Source organism: Athene cunicularia (genome assembly GCF_003259725.1).
Source record: "Athene cunicularia isolate RWA chromosome 3 unlocalized genomic scaffold, athCun1 chr3_part1, whole genome shotgun sequence".
Taxonomy (NCBI): Eukaryota; Metazoa; Chordata; class Aves; order Strigiformes; family Strigidae; genus Athene; species Athene cunicularia.
Genome location: NW_020799097.1, coordinates 109,038,740 through 109,057,378, shown reverse-complemented (window position 1 = coordinate 109,057,378; position 18,639 = coordinate 109,038,740). Strand labels below are relative to the sequence as shown.

The 18,639-nt window shown below is 37.3% G+C and overlaps 1 protein-coding gene across 13 annotated transcripts in view; it reads left to right on the top strand.

Moving 5' to 3' along the window:
- The window catches only part of NRXN1 (neurexin 1), a 717,717-nt gene that overhangs the window by 484,597 nt on the left and 214,481 nt on the right, over positions 1-18,639 (top strand). For all 13 annotated transcript variants that reach the window (XM_026844498.1, XM_026844485.1, XM_026844489.1 and 10 more), the window contains one exon: positions 5,949-6,130. In XM_026844498.1, coding sequence (XP_026700299.1) covers positions 5,949-6,130 — 182 coding nt within the window. The remainder of the gene's footprint in view (positions 1-5,948; positions 6,131-18,639) is intronic.

Genomic DNA, 18,639 nt, shown 5'->3' with positions numbered 1-18,639 from the left:
GATAGCTGAATATAATAAACCGTGCACAGCACTGTTTTATAGATCTTTCTGAAAACTTGCATGTAGTGGGATGAAAAGCCTTGTAGGCTCTGATAATGCAACTCAGGGTCTCTATAGTGGTTTGGGAAGAGAAGTTCTATAGACGATATAAAGTTGTGTTTGAATTAATAGTAGCTGCATAGCATGGTTTCTGTTTATCGAGGAATGTTGAAGGCTGTGTCTTATCTCTACCTGTTTAATACTGGCATTGACAATCTGGAAGAGGTAGCAGACAGCAGCAATGAGGTGAAGGCTCTTCTGTTTCAGCATCTTTTACATACTGGGGATACTGCTTTGCTGGCTCATTGTAGTGAATTGCTTCAGCTGGTGATTGAACTGGTTGAGGGGTCATATTTATCTAGTTACTGTTTGGGTGAAACTTGCTTCTTGACCATAGCTTTTAAGACATGTCATGTACTATGGAAATAGGCTCCCATTCTAGATTACAATCAGCACAGTAGTAACCTATGCAGAGAGTGGAGATGCCTCAGTAGTATCATAGACTGTGTTGGAAGTTTGGAGATTCAGCTAGCAGCAGCCACTGTATGTGTCTTCAGTCTCTCTTTAAGAAAAAATGAATTTCAGACATTAGCTGTAGCATAGTGTGGGTGACACAGAAGGCAGACAGTAGGCAGATAGACATTTTCTGTTCTCTTTATTTTCATCAGCATCTTTACCTGAAGTGGTAAGATGACATCATTAATGAAGATATTAAGAACAAAACCCAGCAATGGTCTTGTCAATGCTTGTTTGGTCAGTGAGTCTTCTTATGGTTACTTGGGTAGAATGGAAGCTCAGTGAATGAAGTGATGTAATTACTAAGGAAAGTTGTTATGTAGTTTGTGATCTTACTGTTCATAAAATGTACCAGCATAAGACTGCTAGTGACAGTCATAGTTTGAGTATGCAGTCAGATCGGTTTAAGGATCTAACTAGAAATTGGTTTGAGTGACACTCAATTTCCAGGAACACTATGACCCTTTAAGGTTTGCCAAGGTGAGTGTGGTCAAAGGAACATTGTAAATAGCCTCCTAGAGCCTGTTATCCATGAGTCTAAGAGGAACCTGGCCAGAAAAGGGGACATTTCTCCATTCTTACCTCTGTGACTCAAGCTTTTTGGAGAGCTAGAGGCAATGATCCATTTCTAAAACTTCTTTCCCATCCAATACACCTCTTCTGCTGTTAAATAGACTGTACTTAGAGAACCCTGATGTCATTTTTGCAGCAAAGCAGTTACAATCCATATTAGGCCTCCTGCCCAAATTAGTGGGATGCCTTCAGGAAGTGTTCAGCTGAATCTCATCTTTAGTTTGAAATGCTTCTTCCAGCAGCTCTTCCCTTCTTCTTCCCATGGTTAACCCTAATGGCCATTCCCTCCTTACCTCAGCCCTGTGACATATATTCTCTGTTCTGTGTAAATAATTAATAATGCATCACAGTCTAAAAAGAAACATACAGAGCACCTGTTCTTTAATCTGCCAAAATTATTATTTTGAAACACCCCCCTCTCTTCCCCTGGCATATCACGTTGCAGACTTAAAGCATTCTTTCTTTACTTACCGTAGAAAATCTCTACAAATCTACATATGGAAGTTTTGTGTACTTTTCTGGAACTTCAGCTTGGACAGGATGAAAATACATAGATGAAAATGTAAAAACGAAGTATTAATGGAGATTTGTATGCTTCCCAGAACATAGCAAGTGTGATTAATGCCTCCATATAGATGTTTGGGCAGATGTATGGAGAGAGAGAGAGATTCATATTGAAAATTCTTCGCTCTTGGTAATTAATAGTAGCCTGCACAAATAGTCTCACTGGATTCAGCAGGTTTATCAATGCAAGTAATTACCTACCGGTGGGAATAAGAGGGTTCACATTCTAGCCCAGAATGAAGTACTGATAATACACACAAGGAAGAAAATTACATTATTGGGTAATTTTTCGTTATAACCAGCAATGCTTACCCTGCATATTTTTTACAATATTTAAAAATTGCTTTACTATTAATGCAAGGGTAGCCAATAGTTTTCGTTATTGACGTTTACAGGCTTCAGTCTGTAGCTTTTCAGCTACAGAGTGTGATGGAATCATAGTTCATTGGGGTCCATAGTTCAGTCAAACAGGTGCTTTCACTTAGTTGGCATCTGAAACCTGATGTGAATGTTGAAAATAAACATTAAGTTACTAACGCTGTATGGGAAAAATGGAATTATGTACATTACCCTTCAGTGCAGTGTACCTTAAACACAAAATTGGGATGAACATGAGTAAGGTAGAAAGCTGTTGGTTTGTTGTTGATTTGAGCAAACTGTTAAACTACATCAGATGTGACTTCAGAGCAATAAATATTGAAAAGCTTTGCAGTCATACACAGTAATAGAATACAGTAAATGGGTACTAAACAAAATATTTATCTGCTTAATACTGTATAGGTAAGCAGATGTCCTTGAGTTGCTGCCAGGCTTCACTGAAATGAATGCACTATTTCATAAAGATGAATTTTGCAAACAAGTAAGACTTGAGAGACCCAGGCCATTAAAAACCATTACTGCATCTTGACCACTGGCAGTTTGTTGCAAAAGGAACCATGCTTTCATGGTTAAGAATTTCAAAGAGCTGTATGGACATTTTTCCTAAACATTGTGTAGATGCATGGACGCATAAAGAATTGCGCAGTAAATTCTGCAGCTGAGAGATATAACTGGCTTGTTACAAAGTTGCCTACTTACAAGTACTGTGCTGATGGCATTTCTATTCTTGACATTCTAATTCTGCTGCTTTCAATTCTCTTGAGATGATAAACCCCAAACAACACAGTGCCATAAGCTAAGAGAGAGAAAGAAGATGACTGGTTTAGTGACAATGTTCTGAAAGAACGGCGGAGACATTATAAGGTTTGTCAGAGAGCATAAAAGCCTTCATGGAGCAAGTGAATTAGGATTCCTCTGTTGTTTCTTAACATATCCAAAACTGGTAGTAAGCAGGGTGGTTTTGAACAGCTGCTCAGTTTCTAGCTTTTAATAGTTAATGGGAGGTCAGACTATAAGCTGAGATCAATCCCAGAGTAATAAATTTTACATTATTATATTTGTCTTTCTTGAAATATAAACACTAGAGGATCTATTCTCAAATGGCTTCCGACCCATTTTTTTCATAATTAATACAGGAAATTCAAAGAACGTGACTCCCTGTACAGTTTAGACAGAAGCAGATCTGTATTCATCAGCATGGATTAATTAGCCTGTTACCAGACACACAGCTCGTTCGAAGAGCTACAAAATGGACAGTTATAAAGAAAGGAGAGCTTTGCCATAAAAAAACATAAACCACATGTTATCATGGATAAAAGATAAGTTTTTTAACTTTGATGTTGTTTCTACCTAGTTTAAGGTTTACAGCTAGATTTATCCAGCACTACTGACATTGACCTTGGCTTCAATGCAGCAGCAGTATGGAATGAATTGCTCTTCATTGGTTTATTTGAAGGGCAGTGTTTAGCAAAAAACTGTGACAAAGATTCACACTGAATAAGATCAACTGAGTCTCTCATTGTTTAGATCTGGATACTTACTTCTGGGTCATTGTATTCAGTATGACTCCATTATGGCTTGGCAGGCTTTTTCTTTGTCTTCTATATTGGGTAAACACATCTGTTAAAACCAAGAAAAGAATTATGCACTCCCACTTAAATCTTATGTACTATTCTAACAGTTTCATCTGTGACATTGAGGTGTAAGGAGTTGTTTTTTCTTAGTCTTCTCATTTTTGTTACTTATAAGAACCTCATTCATGACCTGACACAGTGTTTTATGAAGTCAACAGAAAGGCTGTCACTGTTTTTGGGCAAGCTTTGGACCAAGCCCTCTGTTTTTCAACACGGAATAAATCCTTTCACTAGACACCAGTGTGACATATGCTGTATGAAGGTCCAAACTCTGTCACTCCTCAGTTGGCTCAAGAGTTGGAGTCAACACTAGCAGCAATGAGGAGAACTTGGGGACCATCAACAGTGATATTACCTGTCTCATGTATCTTTGGTTTGGGACACACTAGAACTGGAGATTCAACCATCATTACTGAATAGCATGCAACACATTACTGGGCATTTCAGAGCACCACATATGGGGACGGCAAGGTGGGAGAGCAGGAGACTAGTTTTTTCTTACACATATTCCTAAACCAGTCCAAGTCTATTTGCCCAAGTCTATTACCAACTCTTGCACAACTCTTTACAATGACGATGAGCCCTGATTTCACTTGGGAGTGTAAGTGAAACCTTAGATATCAGAGCTGTTATTATGTTTGTCTTTGCTAAAGAGAGTTGTCAAGTCTTCTTAAAACACACGCAGGTTGGTATTTTGCCATCAAGAGAGAAGCCAAGAGATCTATTTGAAGCACAGTGCAATCCTGCAAGTGTGTTGATATAAAATGAGCTTTACAGTTTTTTAAGTGCTATGCACAGTGCATAAAATATTACAAATTGATGGTACTGGAAAAAACTCATGAGTAGGTATGCAATTCCATAAAGGAGAAGTGATGTTAGAAATAAATATAGGCTATCTTTTCAAAAAGACGAGTTCACCTTTTCGCTTTGCATCTGACACAAAGCAGTCTCTCTCAGCAAATAGAGTAAAATTTTGAGGCATCTGGAAGTTGAAGGAGTCGTGTAACTATACAGCCCTTCTTGGTTTTAAAAGTCTATGTGTTCAAGGGATTTTAGATCCTTTTGTATGCTCACAGCATTTTTGGTCAGTCTTGACAGAAAGTAAGAAAATGACAATTATGTTGCTATGCACTGTCGCATTGCATGGACATGGGAAGTATGTAGTGAGATTATTGGGTGGAATAAACTGAATTACATTTAATAAAACTGAGAGTAGCCACACAGTGAGCCATCTTAGAGCAGCTAGTAAAACTAAACGTCTCTATTTACAATGCGTTGACGTATCTGCCTAAACTTTGACCTATCTTCATAGAAAAGAAGTGAACAGTTTGTAGTGACTTTACAAATGAAAGATCAAGTGCATGCACAATTTGCCTGCTATATGTTGTTTTTAGGATACAAGTTCTAAATGGAAAATGTCCAGATATGCTGCTGGTTTAGTTCAGAGGAAATATGCTGGTGATGAAGTTAAGCACCTGAGTGCCAAGTGGTTTTAGATTAAAAAACTTGTTTAAAACAGATTATAGATTTCGTAAATTCACACTGGATACGATGTGCAAAGATTTCCACTCTCATATTTCTCTTATATATTGAGTATTATGCAAATAAACCACTGCTTACTTGAATTGTAGACTGATACCTTTTTTGTCCTGGCATGACAAGTAAAGTATGTTTCCGTTTGTTATCCCCGTCTGTCACAAGCTGATAAACCTCAGATCTGTAAAAGTCTCATCTGAATATATTTGTTAACATCTTGCTTTGCTGGGCACAGTGACGTATCCTATAGTATGTATCATTTTCGTTGTGTAAATAAGGAACTGCATTATTTTGTCAGTCATGAGATAACAAGAACTACTTCACTTCTTCCTCACATAGGCCCAGTTTGGGAAAGCATTTGGTTTGACTTATCCCTGTTCTGCACATCAGAGAAACATGTTCTTTCAAGCATATGCTTAAGAACTCTCGTGAATAGATATGCGTTTCTGAATCAGAGCTATGGTATTTTAAGTCGCTGCATATGCAATTATGTTATATTCTGTGTTGATTGCACTATATAAAAAGCCCTAATATATTGCTTGCTGCAAAATTTTCAGAGATAAAGACCTCTTCATGCTGAAATATAGTCTTGTTTGTTTCTATGAATCCATTTGCTATATGAGAATATCTTGATTTTTGTAGGGCATGATCTCCATGTGAGTTCGCATGGGCACAGGCAAGCTAATTATATTTATTTCTGTTTTACAGCGGGAACAACATATATCTTTAGCAAAGGTGGTGGACAAATCACTTATACGTGGCCTCCTAATGATCGGCCAAGCACTCGTGCGGACAGACTGGCAATAGGGTTTAGTACTGTTCAAAAAGAAGCTGTGTTGGTACGAGTGGACAGTTCTACTGGGCTCGGAGATTATTTAGAGCTGCATATCGTAAGTATTATAAACAAATGCATGACATGCCTTCTTGTTTTGATTGTTTCTTGTATTTGTGGGTTTTCAATTTATTTTATTTTAACGTAGATACAGCAGTTCGTTAATGAATCTTTTAGGGTCAGTAGTGAACTAAATGATAATGGCTTATAGCATACAATACTGTACAGGGTCTCAGACATTCTCCAAATGCCTTTTACTTTATACAGTGCTACTTTATATGGCTTTTCGATTAAAAATCATACCTGGTTACCTGTAGAGATGTAGAAGTTTATTTCAATCTAATTGCATGAAACAGTATTTAGCAATGTCGGAGGAAGGTACATTAATCCTGGAGGATTTAATCTGGAATCTAGTGGGAGAATTACAGTGTGCACAATTGGCAGTGTTTATTGTTAATACTAGAATTTATCCTCTGATTTCACCGTTCCTTTGTGATGATAAATCTTAAGCAGAAAGCAAGATTGTCAAGCTAGGAAGTCTAAAAAAGTAATTTCAGCTGCCATAAAGCAAGTAACTAGCAATCAAAATTGAAAGCATCTGGATTTTTATGGCAACATAAATAAATGATCAGTTGAGATAAACATAACTAGGGCAGTATAAAATTTTGTTGTTTAGATTAGTCTCAACTTTGTTAATATATTAGTTTGATTTTGATTTAAGAATCTCTCTGCTTTCAGGAACAGAAGAGTTCCTTTTGAATGAAATTACTTATTGATCTATAACCAATTACACTTCTACCCTCAGAAAACATTCAGCAGTGATAATTTTCAAAATTAGAGGGAATTATGGTATTCAATCTTCCCAGGCTCCTTATTTCTGTAAAGGCACTCTTGCATTGTGGACCAAGGTGATTTTTTTTTTTTTTTATTTACTGGCTTGAGTAAATAAACAAAGAAAGAAGGCCACAAATAAAATCCAGAGGTTGTCTATACCCTTCTCTTGCATTGAAACGCACGGACAAAGCGGCTGGCTGGTATTGTACAGTCTTATTTTAAAAATGTGAACAAAGCAACTTCTCCGAGGTGCCAGAAAAACTGAGAGCCTACATTTTTCAAGGCAAGTATTCTGTTGCTGAAGAGAATTAAAAAATTTGCTTTCCAAAGCAGCATCTAACTTCAGATGCCTAGTCATCATTTGCTTGTTTCCTTGCAATCTGAGACCAGATCCCCCACTGTGGTCAAGAGTGTTACTTTCTTCTTGCAGTGTTTTCTTTTTCATTAGCATGTTAAGGATGTTTTTCTGGTAGTTTTGCTGTATCTGAAGTCTATCAAAACCATAATATTTTTGCAGTCTTCTGTCTGGCCTTGAATTTTCCATTTTAAAACAAACATTGGGTTCATTAATTATGGGTTGGAGATCAAACATTATTTCATGCTCATAAGTGTTTTAGTTGATTTTTTTTTTTTTTTCCGATAACTTTCTTACACCCATGCTGTCGCAAAAGATAGTAAAAATAAAGGAATAATTGAGAGTTTTCTATGGTCAGAAACACTACCAGCTTAGTGATGGGGAAAATAATAAATTATACTTCGCTGTTTTTTAAAACTTCTGTGAAGCAGCAAAAGGCCTTTTATCATCATGCTCTGAGAGGTGATCCTGGCCTCCTCCTATTGTCTTTGCAAGAGACTTTGGGAACCTCCCTGAAGCCTGCTCTGCTTTAGAGCAAAATCTGTGATAACTGTGCAAAAATTTCACTGGAACGAGGTCTGACCTTCTGAGAGCTGCTTTAGTGTATTCTCTCTCTAGAGTGGAGACACTAAAGTGGAGACCTGAAATCCTGGCGAGGATTTTTTTAAGGGTCATTAATGTTAGATAAAGCTTGGAAAACTACTGGGATATAATTTCCCAGAATCTATTTCAAATAAGGATAGTATTCAAAAGAAAGTTGAAAGGCAGTATTTTCAAAAGCACTCAAAGAACATATATCTTATTAAAGTCAGTGGAACTGTAGGCACCTCTGGGAATTTTACCTGAGATCTATTTTAGCTCAGCAAGATATTGTGAAACATCATGGTTATAAAAATGAAGAACGTAGAAACGGAGAGGCCTAGGTATATGTTGTACCTGAAAAATAGTTTATTGGATCGAAACTTTTCAATAGTGGTAGCTATTCTATTAAACTAGCTGTAATAAAAGTAGTACGAGGGCTGTATCATTCAAAACTTCCTTCTTGCACCAATGCTGAGATGCCACTAAGAATGTCTTATCTGCTAAATAAGCAAAAGCTGTGAATAGGGGAAAGAGGAAAAACTGGAAGGGGGGAAGAGTCTAATTCTGCATGTTCTTTTGCATGCACCCGCTCACCTGTTTGCATAATGAATATGCATGAGCAATACATGCCTGTGTACATTGAGGTGCACTGTGCATGGATAACTTGTGTTATAAAAACTATAACATTATAACAAGGATATAGTTGTGATTTAATTATGCTGAGAATCAGTTTTACAGTATGGTAGAAACTGCTTCTTTTGTTACTGAGGTTTTCTGGAAGTCATTAATCACTCATATCCTCCCCAGTGACAAAATTTGGGACAGATGTGTAAGGATAGGTTTTAAGTGTATTTTCACAGAATGGCTGCAAAGAAAGTTTGGAACTATTGCTTTGAGTTAAAAAATTTTAGTTCATAGTCCTCACTATCATGTTGGGGACAGTGCTTGTTTATGATATTTCATAACAGAGCTATGAGGTAGCTGGCTTGCTCTTAACCTTCTTCATTCTAGAAATGGAAGAGGAAATTACAAGTTTGATTATGGTACTTCAGTATGTGCTTGCCCTCTTTATTATTCTGTTTACTTAAAGATGATGTAAACCTAAGAATGAAATCAAGCTCATAACAAATTCTGATTTTGAAAATTGCTACTTGATCGTCTGAATCACAGCTTTAGTGTTAGGTTAGAAACACATTTATTTAAAGTAATCATTTAACCTCCCCAAATAACCATTGTTAATATGAGAAACATTTTAAAAAAATGTATAATCTTCATTGCTACCAGATGCTTAACAGTTCCAGTGCAAGTATTTTAAATTCCAAGATAGATTCTTATAAACCTCCACCTGTGTTGTAGCAACCTAGATAGAAAGGACTGGTTGTGTGTATGACACATATGCATCCCCGTGCTTCAAGGAAGGGGTGTTAGTATGGTTTAGTCATCCAGAGATGCAACAGTTACCTTTCATAGGAATCACTTGACGTCTGTTATGGAAGTGGTCTCCTGCTCAGTTTCTGCTGGGATGTCTAGTTCAAGAGGAAACAGATATCATGCCTAAAAGTCTACTGTCACTTCCTTCTCCCATTGACAGATAAAGGAAGGACAAATAGCTCTGAGAATTACTATAATCCTCTTTTTCCCCCCCCTTTTCTTGGCATGGTCTGCATCCATCTCCATGCCAGATGGAAAAAGGCGGGAGCTTATTCACTCAGTGTTTGGTTAATCATGTGCACTTCTCTGCTTTTCATTGATTTCTAAATCGTTAGGGGATTCTATCAGTGTTTGCTATTCCTATCTCTGCTGTTCGTCTCTTCCCATCCTCTTCTCCCAAGTCATTAGACAGAAAAGTGTGTATATATATATATATATATATATATATATATATATATATATATGTCATCGCCTTCCACAGGCACTGCACTGTTGCTGCCTTGAGTTTCCAGTATTTCTGTGGTGAGGAACAGGGTGAAGTTAGACAAAGATATTACCTTGAAGGGCTAAGAAATCATGTTAAATTGTTCTTTCTGGCAGTGCTGGCAGCATAGGGAACTGGTATTCTCCCGTGTGGCACAAGTATTTGCTCTGCTAATGAAAACAGGAAAGATTAATTTCCATCAGTAGACCTCAACCATTTTTAACAGTTGTTTTAGGTATAAATTATGCCATGTTTTCATCTTTAATTGTTAAAATGAAAGACTTCAAACTATAACAAAATGTAACATTTTGTGTGCCTGATGGAAAGCATCATCAGTTTCTATGTCTACTTTGTTCGTGTATTTGTTTTAAAATCGAAGTATTTGGAGAACACAAAACCAGTGTGCTGTGTTTATGGCTATGGCTGATTTTGAAGTTGAGAAAAAGAAGTTTGTGTGGGGTATAAGGCCAGCAGAGCATTTCAGACCTTACAGCTTTGGCGTTCCAGAAGACACCCAGCCTACAGGACACTAGCTACTTAAACTAAACTGGTTCACTCTATTATCTCACATAGGGCAAAGAATTACTAATTAAGCTCAGTTACAGATATGAAGGAATACGACAGATGTGGCAGCATTTTGAACATTGTCCTTCCTGGGGGAAGCTTGGAAAAAACGCCCTGTAATTCCAGCAAGAGAAGACTGACAGTCCTACCTAGGATATAGTAAGCACAGAAAAAATAAAAAGGAAATAAACTCAGAGTAGGTTGTGGTCGATAATTTTTATTTCATTCTCTTTAATGTTATTAGGAAAAATTATTACCGGGAAAATGTAAACCAGAAAGATTAATACTGTGATGGGAAAGTGTGGAAAACTTTAAAAAGATGTAGTTACCTGAAAAAGTATTATATGTTTTAAGGACAGATAGTATCAATATATGCAAGGTATAACACAATTAACCAGAAATATTCTGAAGATGCAGCATTACTGGCATGACAGATTAATCAGTGTTGTATTTAGATTTTCACAGTGTGAAGCCTTCAGAGTTAACATTAATGACTGAGGTGAACAGTCATAGGAGAGGAAATGTTATATGTCTTACAGAAAATTGGGGTTTGGATCGTGAATAAATTCTGTTTGTGCTCTTTGTCCCAACTATTTATATACTATATCTATAAAAATATATATTGTGAGAAAGGCATTTTTCATTTAAAACTTTTTCCATGAGGAAGACGTGGTTAAAAATCAAGTGAAAGCTTTTGTGAGTTTTTGTCAGCTTTGGTTCAAAAATTCTCTCGGTTTAAAAAGAAGTTAATCTTTCCCCATTTTCTGAGCTATTTATTCATTTTTTGTGCATGATATGCTTATTTTTTTATAAACTAGGGAAATATTTAATATCTTCAAATAAAATGTTGACTTTTGTGTAAAAAAAAAAAAAAAGAATATTGATATCAAGGGGTTTTAATTTTCAGCTTTAAGTTAATGAAAAATTCTGCAAAACTCCTCTCTCAACTTTTTTTCTTAGTCATTTTTTTGAATTTTTTTTGGTAAACTTAAAAGGACTATTATTTCCTGCTCCCCTCCCTCTGTCTCTTGGTTATAAATATGCAGTATTCTTCTGCACCTGGCTTTTAATAGCTGACTCTGTTAGATTCTGTTGTACATATACATAATATATGGATAATTTTAATTTATGCAGGTATAATGATTTTCCCTCAAGTGAACAGAAAGAGTAAAATTCGAGTGAGGATAAGACTTCTGTGTTTGAGCGTACCAGCGAAAATAATGCCGAGTATTAAGATAAATGAATTTGTTATTCTCTTTTGAATACTTCACATCTTGGGCTTAATGCCTAATGGAAAGTCAATTGAAAGATTCTTATTGACTTAGTTGTATTTGGATCAATGCCTAGAGTTGGATGTACTTTCAGTGAGATTGATGGTACAAATACCTTTGATTTTAGTGGCTTGTAGTGGAGCTAATTAATTTTCCCAGGAAGAGTTTAATACTCTTTTAAAAAAATATTCCCAGAATAATGTTTCTTCTAATAATCATCTCTCAAATATGGAATTCCTTATTATTATATGCATATCTGTGCAATGCAATAATTTGGTAATGCCAGTGATGGCTTGTATATGCATGAAACACTAATGAATATAAAATCAAATTATTCATGGCCAGGAAGGGCTAAAAAAACCCCCAGAACTAGGTTTCAGAAATCTGATAATTCTAGAAGTGCTGAGCATGCATATCAGTGGCTAAAGTCAATGGAAGCTGAATATAGTTGGCACCTCTGAAAATCAGTCCATAGTCATATCAGCTAAGTGGGCATCAGGGGTCACTCTGGAGCCCTGAAAAGACTTTGGATCATTATGTTTATCAGAGTTGTGATATTTAATATTTTGCTACATTGAGACACAAGAAAATTTCATAAGGCTGATGTTATCTAAACCAGAATTCTGCTAATATTTGGCATTTCCTTATGATGCTTATGTACATGATATTTATTTGTGATTTTTTTTTCTCATTAATATAAGTGCATGGAAAATGCTGTATGAAGTTTAACTGCTGTGGGCAGTGATTGTTCTCTTTGAGGAACAAAAAACTCAGCAACCAGACTATGTATTAATCTTTTAACTGAAGAAAAATCACTATGGAAGAAGGATTTCTAGACTTGCTTATGGGTTTGAATAGCAAAAAGCAGTGCAATCAAAAAAGAATCATTTATGGGACTAGACAGGCAGGTGAGAATGCAATTCAATGTACACAAACATTAAGTTAATTAGAATGGGAGCAATGAATTAATCTAGGGAATTTGTGCTAAATGCAGCAATCATTTACCTCAGTGATCAGGTTAAAGATCTAAATTTGTAGGAAAGAAAATAAATAAATCACCGAAATGGTCAAGCCATGTTTGAAAACATGCAATTGAGTTATTCTTTTGTATTAGCAGAGACATAGATTAAAAAAACTCTGAAAAGGGATTTTATGATATAAGCTGTTTGTTAATGCCTCATCTTGAATACTCTGCAAGCCCATTGTCGTGCGCTGAGCAACAGGGGTCTGTTCTTACCATAAACAGGCCAAATTGCTGAGAGAAGGTTATGGAAATGTGCTGATTCTGGCACAGAACAGACTGTTACCTTATTGTATGAAAAATATGAATGGAATTTGGACAGTTGATGTAATTATTTTTGCCTGTGGCTGCCATCATAGAGTGCTGCAAGAAGAAATCCTGATGCTGGCATGGAATGTCCAGCGTGGATTTCCACCAGCGTGGCAGGTCTGATCTCCCAGCTGTGATTTCCTGGTTCCCCAGCCTAGAAATGTGCTTGAGGGAAGCAACCCTTCATCTTCTTCCTCTGTTTTGGGATGAATATAAGTTCTCACTTCTTCCTCTACTCACCTAATAACTGTTGTATGCATATGTGCTTTTGGGAGGGTAAAAGCTTCCTTCACAAGATGCATGCTGTATGACGGGGTCACCACCTGCCAGCCCCTTGGCAAGAGAAAATTGCACAACCAGTAGGACCTAAGTTCTCAGCTCAAACACCATGTGTCTGTTACAAAATGCTCTGTCCCTCAACACTGGTGCATCACCCGAGGTGCTTTCTTCTAGCAAAGATTTAGAGCCTGGCTGAGGGTGAGTATGTTTAAAGCACTTCTGTTGGCCCCACATATGTTAGAATGATCTGATAGCAATTTGGAAAGAATTGCATGTGGCCATGGTGATGCATGAAATGATCTTGCAGACCAGATCATGGACTTTGAGATCCCGTCTGATCTTGCATATCTCAAGATTACACTGTAAATTGAATCCATCTGTTGGCTGAACTGCTTAAAATCCAAAACTTTGTCATTGAATTTGATGGCAAGTCTTCCTTTGACTTTACTGTTGCAAACTGTACACAAATGGGACTTTTGATCCAGCACAAGGTAAGAACATAAATATGGAACTTAATTTTCCTGGGGCCTTGTTAAATTTAAAAAAAAAAAAAAAATTGCTACAAAGTTTAAGAATATAAGGAGTTTGGGCCGAGTTGTTACACCCAAACCCTGCATTTTTAAGAACAGAGGTGGACCAATTTGGAGAGACAAGCAAAAGAGCAACCATATTTAATTAACATCAATTAGAAAAGGCTTATGACCTCTTCATAAATCAGGTCTTATTTTTTAGATTGTTACTTTTAAAGCTCTGAAGTACTACATGGCTTATGTCCAGTCTTACTTTCAAGGATTCTTTCTTGCTCTTCCCTTTCCCTTGTTCCCCAAGTTGTTTTTTCTGCCATGTCCTCGAACACAAATTCATGTGCTAGGCATATACTGCAGTCCCAGTGAATCCCAGTAGAAGCAGGTGGCAACCTCCAGGGTCTCAGTGATTACATTCATTTTCTTTCCCACAGTGAGGCATACTGTATAGCTAAAGGAACAGAAGCGTCACTTCAGATGGTGATTGTATGGTGTACTCACATGGAAGACCTTCTTGATGAGGACCACTGATTAGTTCTCTTTAATTAAAGAGCAAAAGCAGCACGAACAAAACAAATAAACATGTGGCCAAAATTAGGAGACATATCCTTTTGTGGCTAGGTTTTTTATGTATAAATACCAAATTTCTGGCTTCAGAAGGGAGGACAGAAGAATTAGTTTATAATCTACAGATAAATAAATAGCCCATCTCCTCTGTAGCAGCACCTTTCCTAGTTAATATTATATTCTCCTATTGATGTTTTAGATCACTCCCAGTCTAATCAGGTCCTTTTAATCCAAAATTCTCCGCGCTGGTTATTAGCCAACATCCTTGCATACGAAGGTTACAGATATTTTAATAACTTGGCACCAACTCTTCCAGAACATTGCCATGTATAAAAAGAGCTGATGAAAAATTTAGCAGACATATTAGCAACCTTATTAAGATTTAAAGAATGCTTAACTATTTGCAGTAGCGGAACAGTTGAGGTGCTCACTGAAACCTGGCTGATCACCCAAAGGAAGAAGCATTGAATCGTAGGAAATTATGGTGATTATTTGGAGAATGAGAGCTCTGGATGATTGAGGGTCACTTCTAAGAACTAGCCACTTTTGTCTACCTATCATACATAGGTACTTATTACATCCTTATTACATCTATTGTATATTTTATTAAGCATATACTGTTTGTTATATCTAGTAGTATAATAGAGTCAGCTCTGATAATATTTCCTAGCTTGTTACTGCCTAGTTCTCATCTAATTTTAGGGAAGCACAAAAAAGATTTGCACCCCCTCTTCACTGATGGGCATGCCTGGCTCAAAACCAAGTGGAAGGCATGTTTACCCAGTGTGTTAGAAGCCATGACAGTGCTGGGTGTAGGCAGGTTGTAGGCACTTTGGGCTGAAAATGCATGCTTTGGAAAAAAATGACAGATATGAGCAATGGCTTCACTTTCATAGTATCCTAGACTACGCTTTTGGTTCCTCGGGGCAGCTTGAATAACAGAGAGTAACTCTCAGATTGCTCTGACCTGTTGAAAAGGGCCAGGTTTGCACAGGACAGATCAAGGTTTGTTTCGTATGAATATAAGCCAGAGCCCAAGATCTGGCCCATTAACTCCCTGTCTTTTAAATTTATGAGCTCTAAGTGAGGATAAGGATATAGTGTACACTGCAGCGCAAAGTACCAGTGTAGCAGTTTTTCAGTGAACATGCAATATGAATAATATCATTTTTAATACCAGTCAGAGAGATTAACCTGTTGATGCAGAACAAGACTAGGGGAAAAGTGATGATAGTGACCTGAACAGATTCTGATCCTAACTCCAAATAATTCTTAGCCCACCAGTTCCACTATTAATTTGTCTGAATAAACTGCAGAAATACCCGTAAGTATGAGCAGGATCTGCATCAGGCCAGGAAACTGCTGGAAGGTGAAAGGTGCAGAGGAATTTTACAGAGCTTGCTGCTTTGCTTCAGGCATTTGTTTAAGTAAACATTGCTATTATAGTTAATCACTTTGCGCTAATAAGGAAAGCTCATCTTAATACTATTCTGGTTTTGTGAGATACTACCTTAATTGTAACTTATAATTAGTTAATTAGACCACTTAAATCAGGTTTTGCTCTGTGATGCCTCAGTGTCATCACCAAACTGGAAACTTGTTTTAATATTTAATGCTAGTTTGCTTTTTTTCTTCCAGACTGCTTTATTGTCTTGAGTCTTTCTCACTTTTCACTACACCACTGTGTTAGTGAAGAGTAACTGTAGTAAAAAATCCCTGAATTTTATCTGATGTACTGGAGGATAGAACTGAATGCACTGGGCCTGGCTCCTACTGTCATCCAATTCAGTTACTTAACTTTTACAATCTTTGTCACTAACTCATTGCACTAGGGTCATGCAGGAAATAGAGCCAGAGCAGGGAATTTATACAGATTTCCTGAAACCCAGGTTACCAGTTATATCCCCACCTGCTTTTCAGTAACTTGCCTACACTATCTAATCACTATCTGAGCACTATCTAATTACTATCTAATCACTTACCTGAGCATGGTATGCTTGACATCAGTGTGTCTCCAATGCTGCTGTATTACTGAGCAGCCTTTTCCTTTCTCTCCCAGAAAAAAACATAGGTGTATATTTGCCTTCCCTATCAGTCTTAGAGGGATTCTTCCTGCCTGACTGGGCCATTACCGCTGTTAAGTCTCATTTTGTCTTTACACTTAAATCATGCTGGTCACAAGAATTTCTGCAACAATAACAGATAGGATAAGGATTTAATGTACTGATATTGTCAGTGTTCTGGTGGTTTACACTTAATGTAACAGTCCCACTAACAACAGGTGAGTTTTCCTCTTAAATGTTTGGAGAGGCTTAAATGTCTCTCTGTGAAAGCCCATTTACACTGAAGCATTCTGATGCTCCAGAGGGTGGATTAGCTGAAGGAACTGACTCATGCATTTCTTGGCTTTTGATAATTACCTAGCTTACACTGAATGAGGGATGCTGAGGAACAAAGGAAAGACACAGGCCTTCAGTTCTTCCAGTTCTCTGTGAAATTATCCTGAAGCCTTCAGTGCAGCAGCATGAAACTACTAATGTGGCTTTAACTTCTTGTGCTAGAATTTGTAGGTGATAATCTATGTTCAGTCAAGGGTGAAATGTAAGTCCAGGTATTCCCTCGGGGAGATGTAAATCATGCTTGCTGCTGCAGCATTATACATCCTCTGTGGTCTAGAAAAAGCTGCTCATACAGGACTGGGAGATCTTCCTTCTGCCTATTCTGCTGTTGGGTCAGGTACTCCTCCTCTTCATCCCAGGCCTCTGGATTGAAGGATGGCGTTGAAGCATTACATCCTCATTGGATGCTTCATTTTGAGGCTGGAATCTCTTGTTACCTTCTGTTCAGCCCTCACCCTTGGTGGACTTGTGACTTACTGTCTATACGCTGAATGCTACGGACTGCGTTCTTCCTGTTCGCTCCGAAACCTCATTCATATCCTGAAGCATTATTGTACCCCATACAGGTTTTTCCTTTTTTCCTGACCCAGTGAATTCCAGGGAACAGGAGAGACTTCCTGGAGCAAAAGTACTCAGCCTTTCCCTTTCACAGCAGATGGAGTTTTTAAGACTCGCTGTGGATTATGTAGCAGTGCCTTTTTGTTTAGGGACAAGCACAAAGAGCATTATCATACAGGAAGCTAGTTTACAGTAACTTCTACCAATTAAAATAAAAAGTGAAAAGATTATGGCATAGAGCCTTAATAACCACTCAGCATATTTGATAATGTCACTGCTGTCGGTATCATATTCACCACTATGTTTAATAGCTGAACAGATGCAGCTCACTAGAGCACCACATGGTATGCAGCAGCAGGGAGTCCCATTTGACAAGTTGGTTTTGTTTTATTTCCTTCCCAGAGAGCCTTCCCTAATATCCCAAGTTTCTGTACTGTTTGGATTTGCTATTCAGCAAACAGAAAAAGGCAAGGGGATTCTGTGCTGCTTGTTTACAAAGCAAGAGAGGTTTTGACTTTTTAGTGGAAGTACTATGAAATTCCTAATACAGCTCATATAAGTCATGTTTTAAGGTAAAATTGTCAGCTCTTGTTCTGAAAAGTGCTGGGTGTTAGCAGGTAGCATATATCTTCATGCACAGGTCGCTTGTAGGATAGCAACTATGCTGTTTTGTGGAGGTGGTTTCAAGTTTGGGGATTTTATTTTTTTTTAATTGCAAGATTTTGTGTCCACATCTGCAAGTCACTTTGCAGAGTGAGCAATAACTCTTGGCTGTAATAGCACCATGGGATGTTGCAGTTGTTTGGCGTTTCTAGATTTGCTCTCCATGGAACAATTCATGGGAGCATTTTGTGAGACTTTCCAATCTTCTAATTACTTGTCTGGAAAAACACTCTGAGGCTAAAATAAGATGGCTATGCGCTTAATATTTTCTAAAAAAAAATCACAGGATAATACAGAGTAGATAATGAACCCTTGGCTGTATGATTTTGTTATTTGTTTCCAGGAAACATACAATAAAGATGGGAACAAGACTGGAAGTGCTGTAAGAATTATCAGCCTTATATTACCTGGTCCATAAATAAACTCAGAAACTCCCTTGGTTATATTTTCTGTTCCTTATTAATGTGGTTGTATACTTACAGATGGGTGCTGCCAAGGGCTAAATTAATGGGCAGCGTCTTCCCCAGAACTAAAAACTTTGTCACAGCTTTGTGCTCAGCTGATATGCTCCTTTGGAAGATATTTAAAATTTTGGGGTTTCTATTCCTAATCTACTTTTAAAATATTTTGCTGGCTATATAAACTGACATTCTTAAGGCATTGATTTTCTTTCCTTCTTTCTTGCTTTTCACTGCATATTCAAACTCAAAGAAAACACCCGCACGT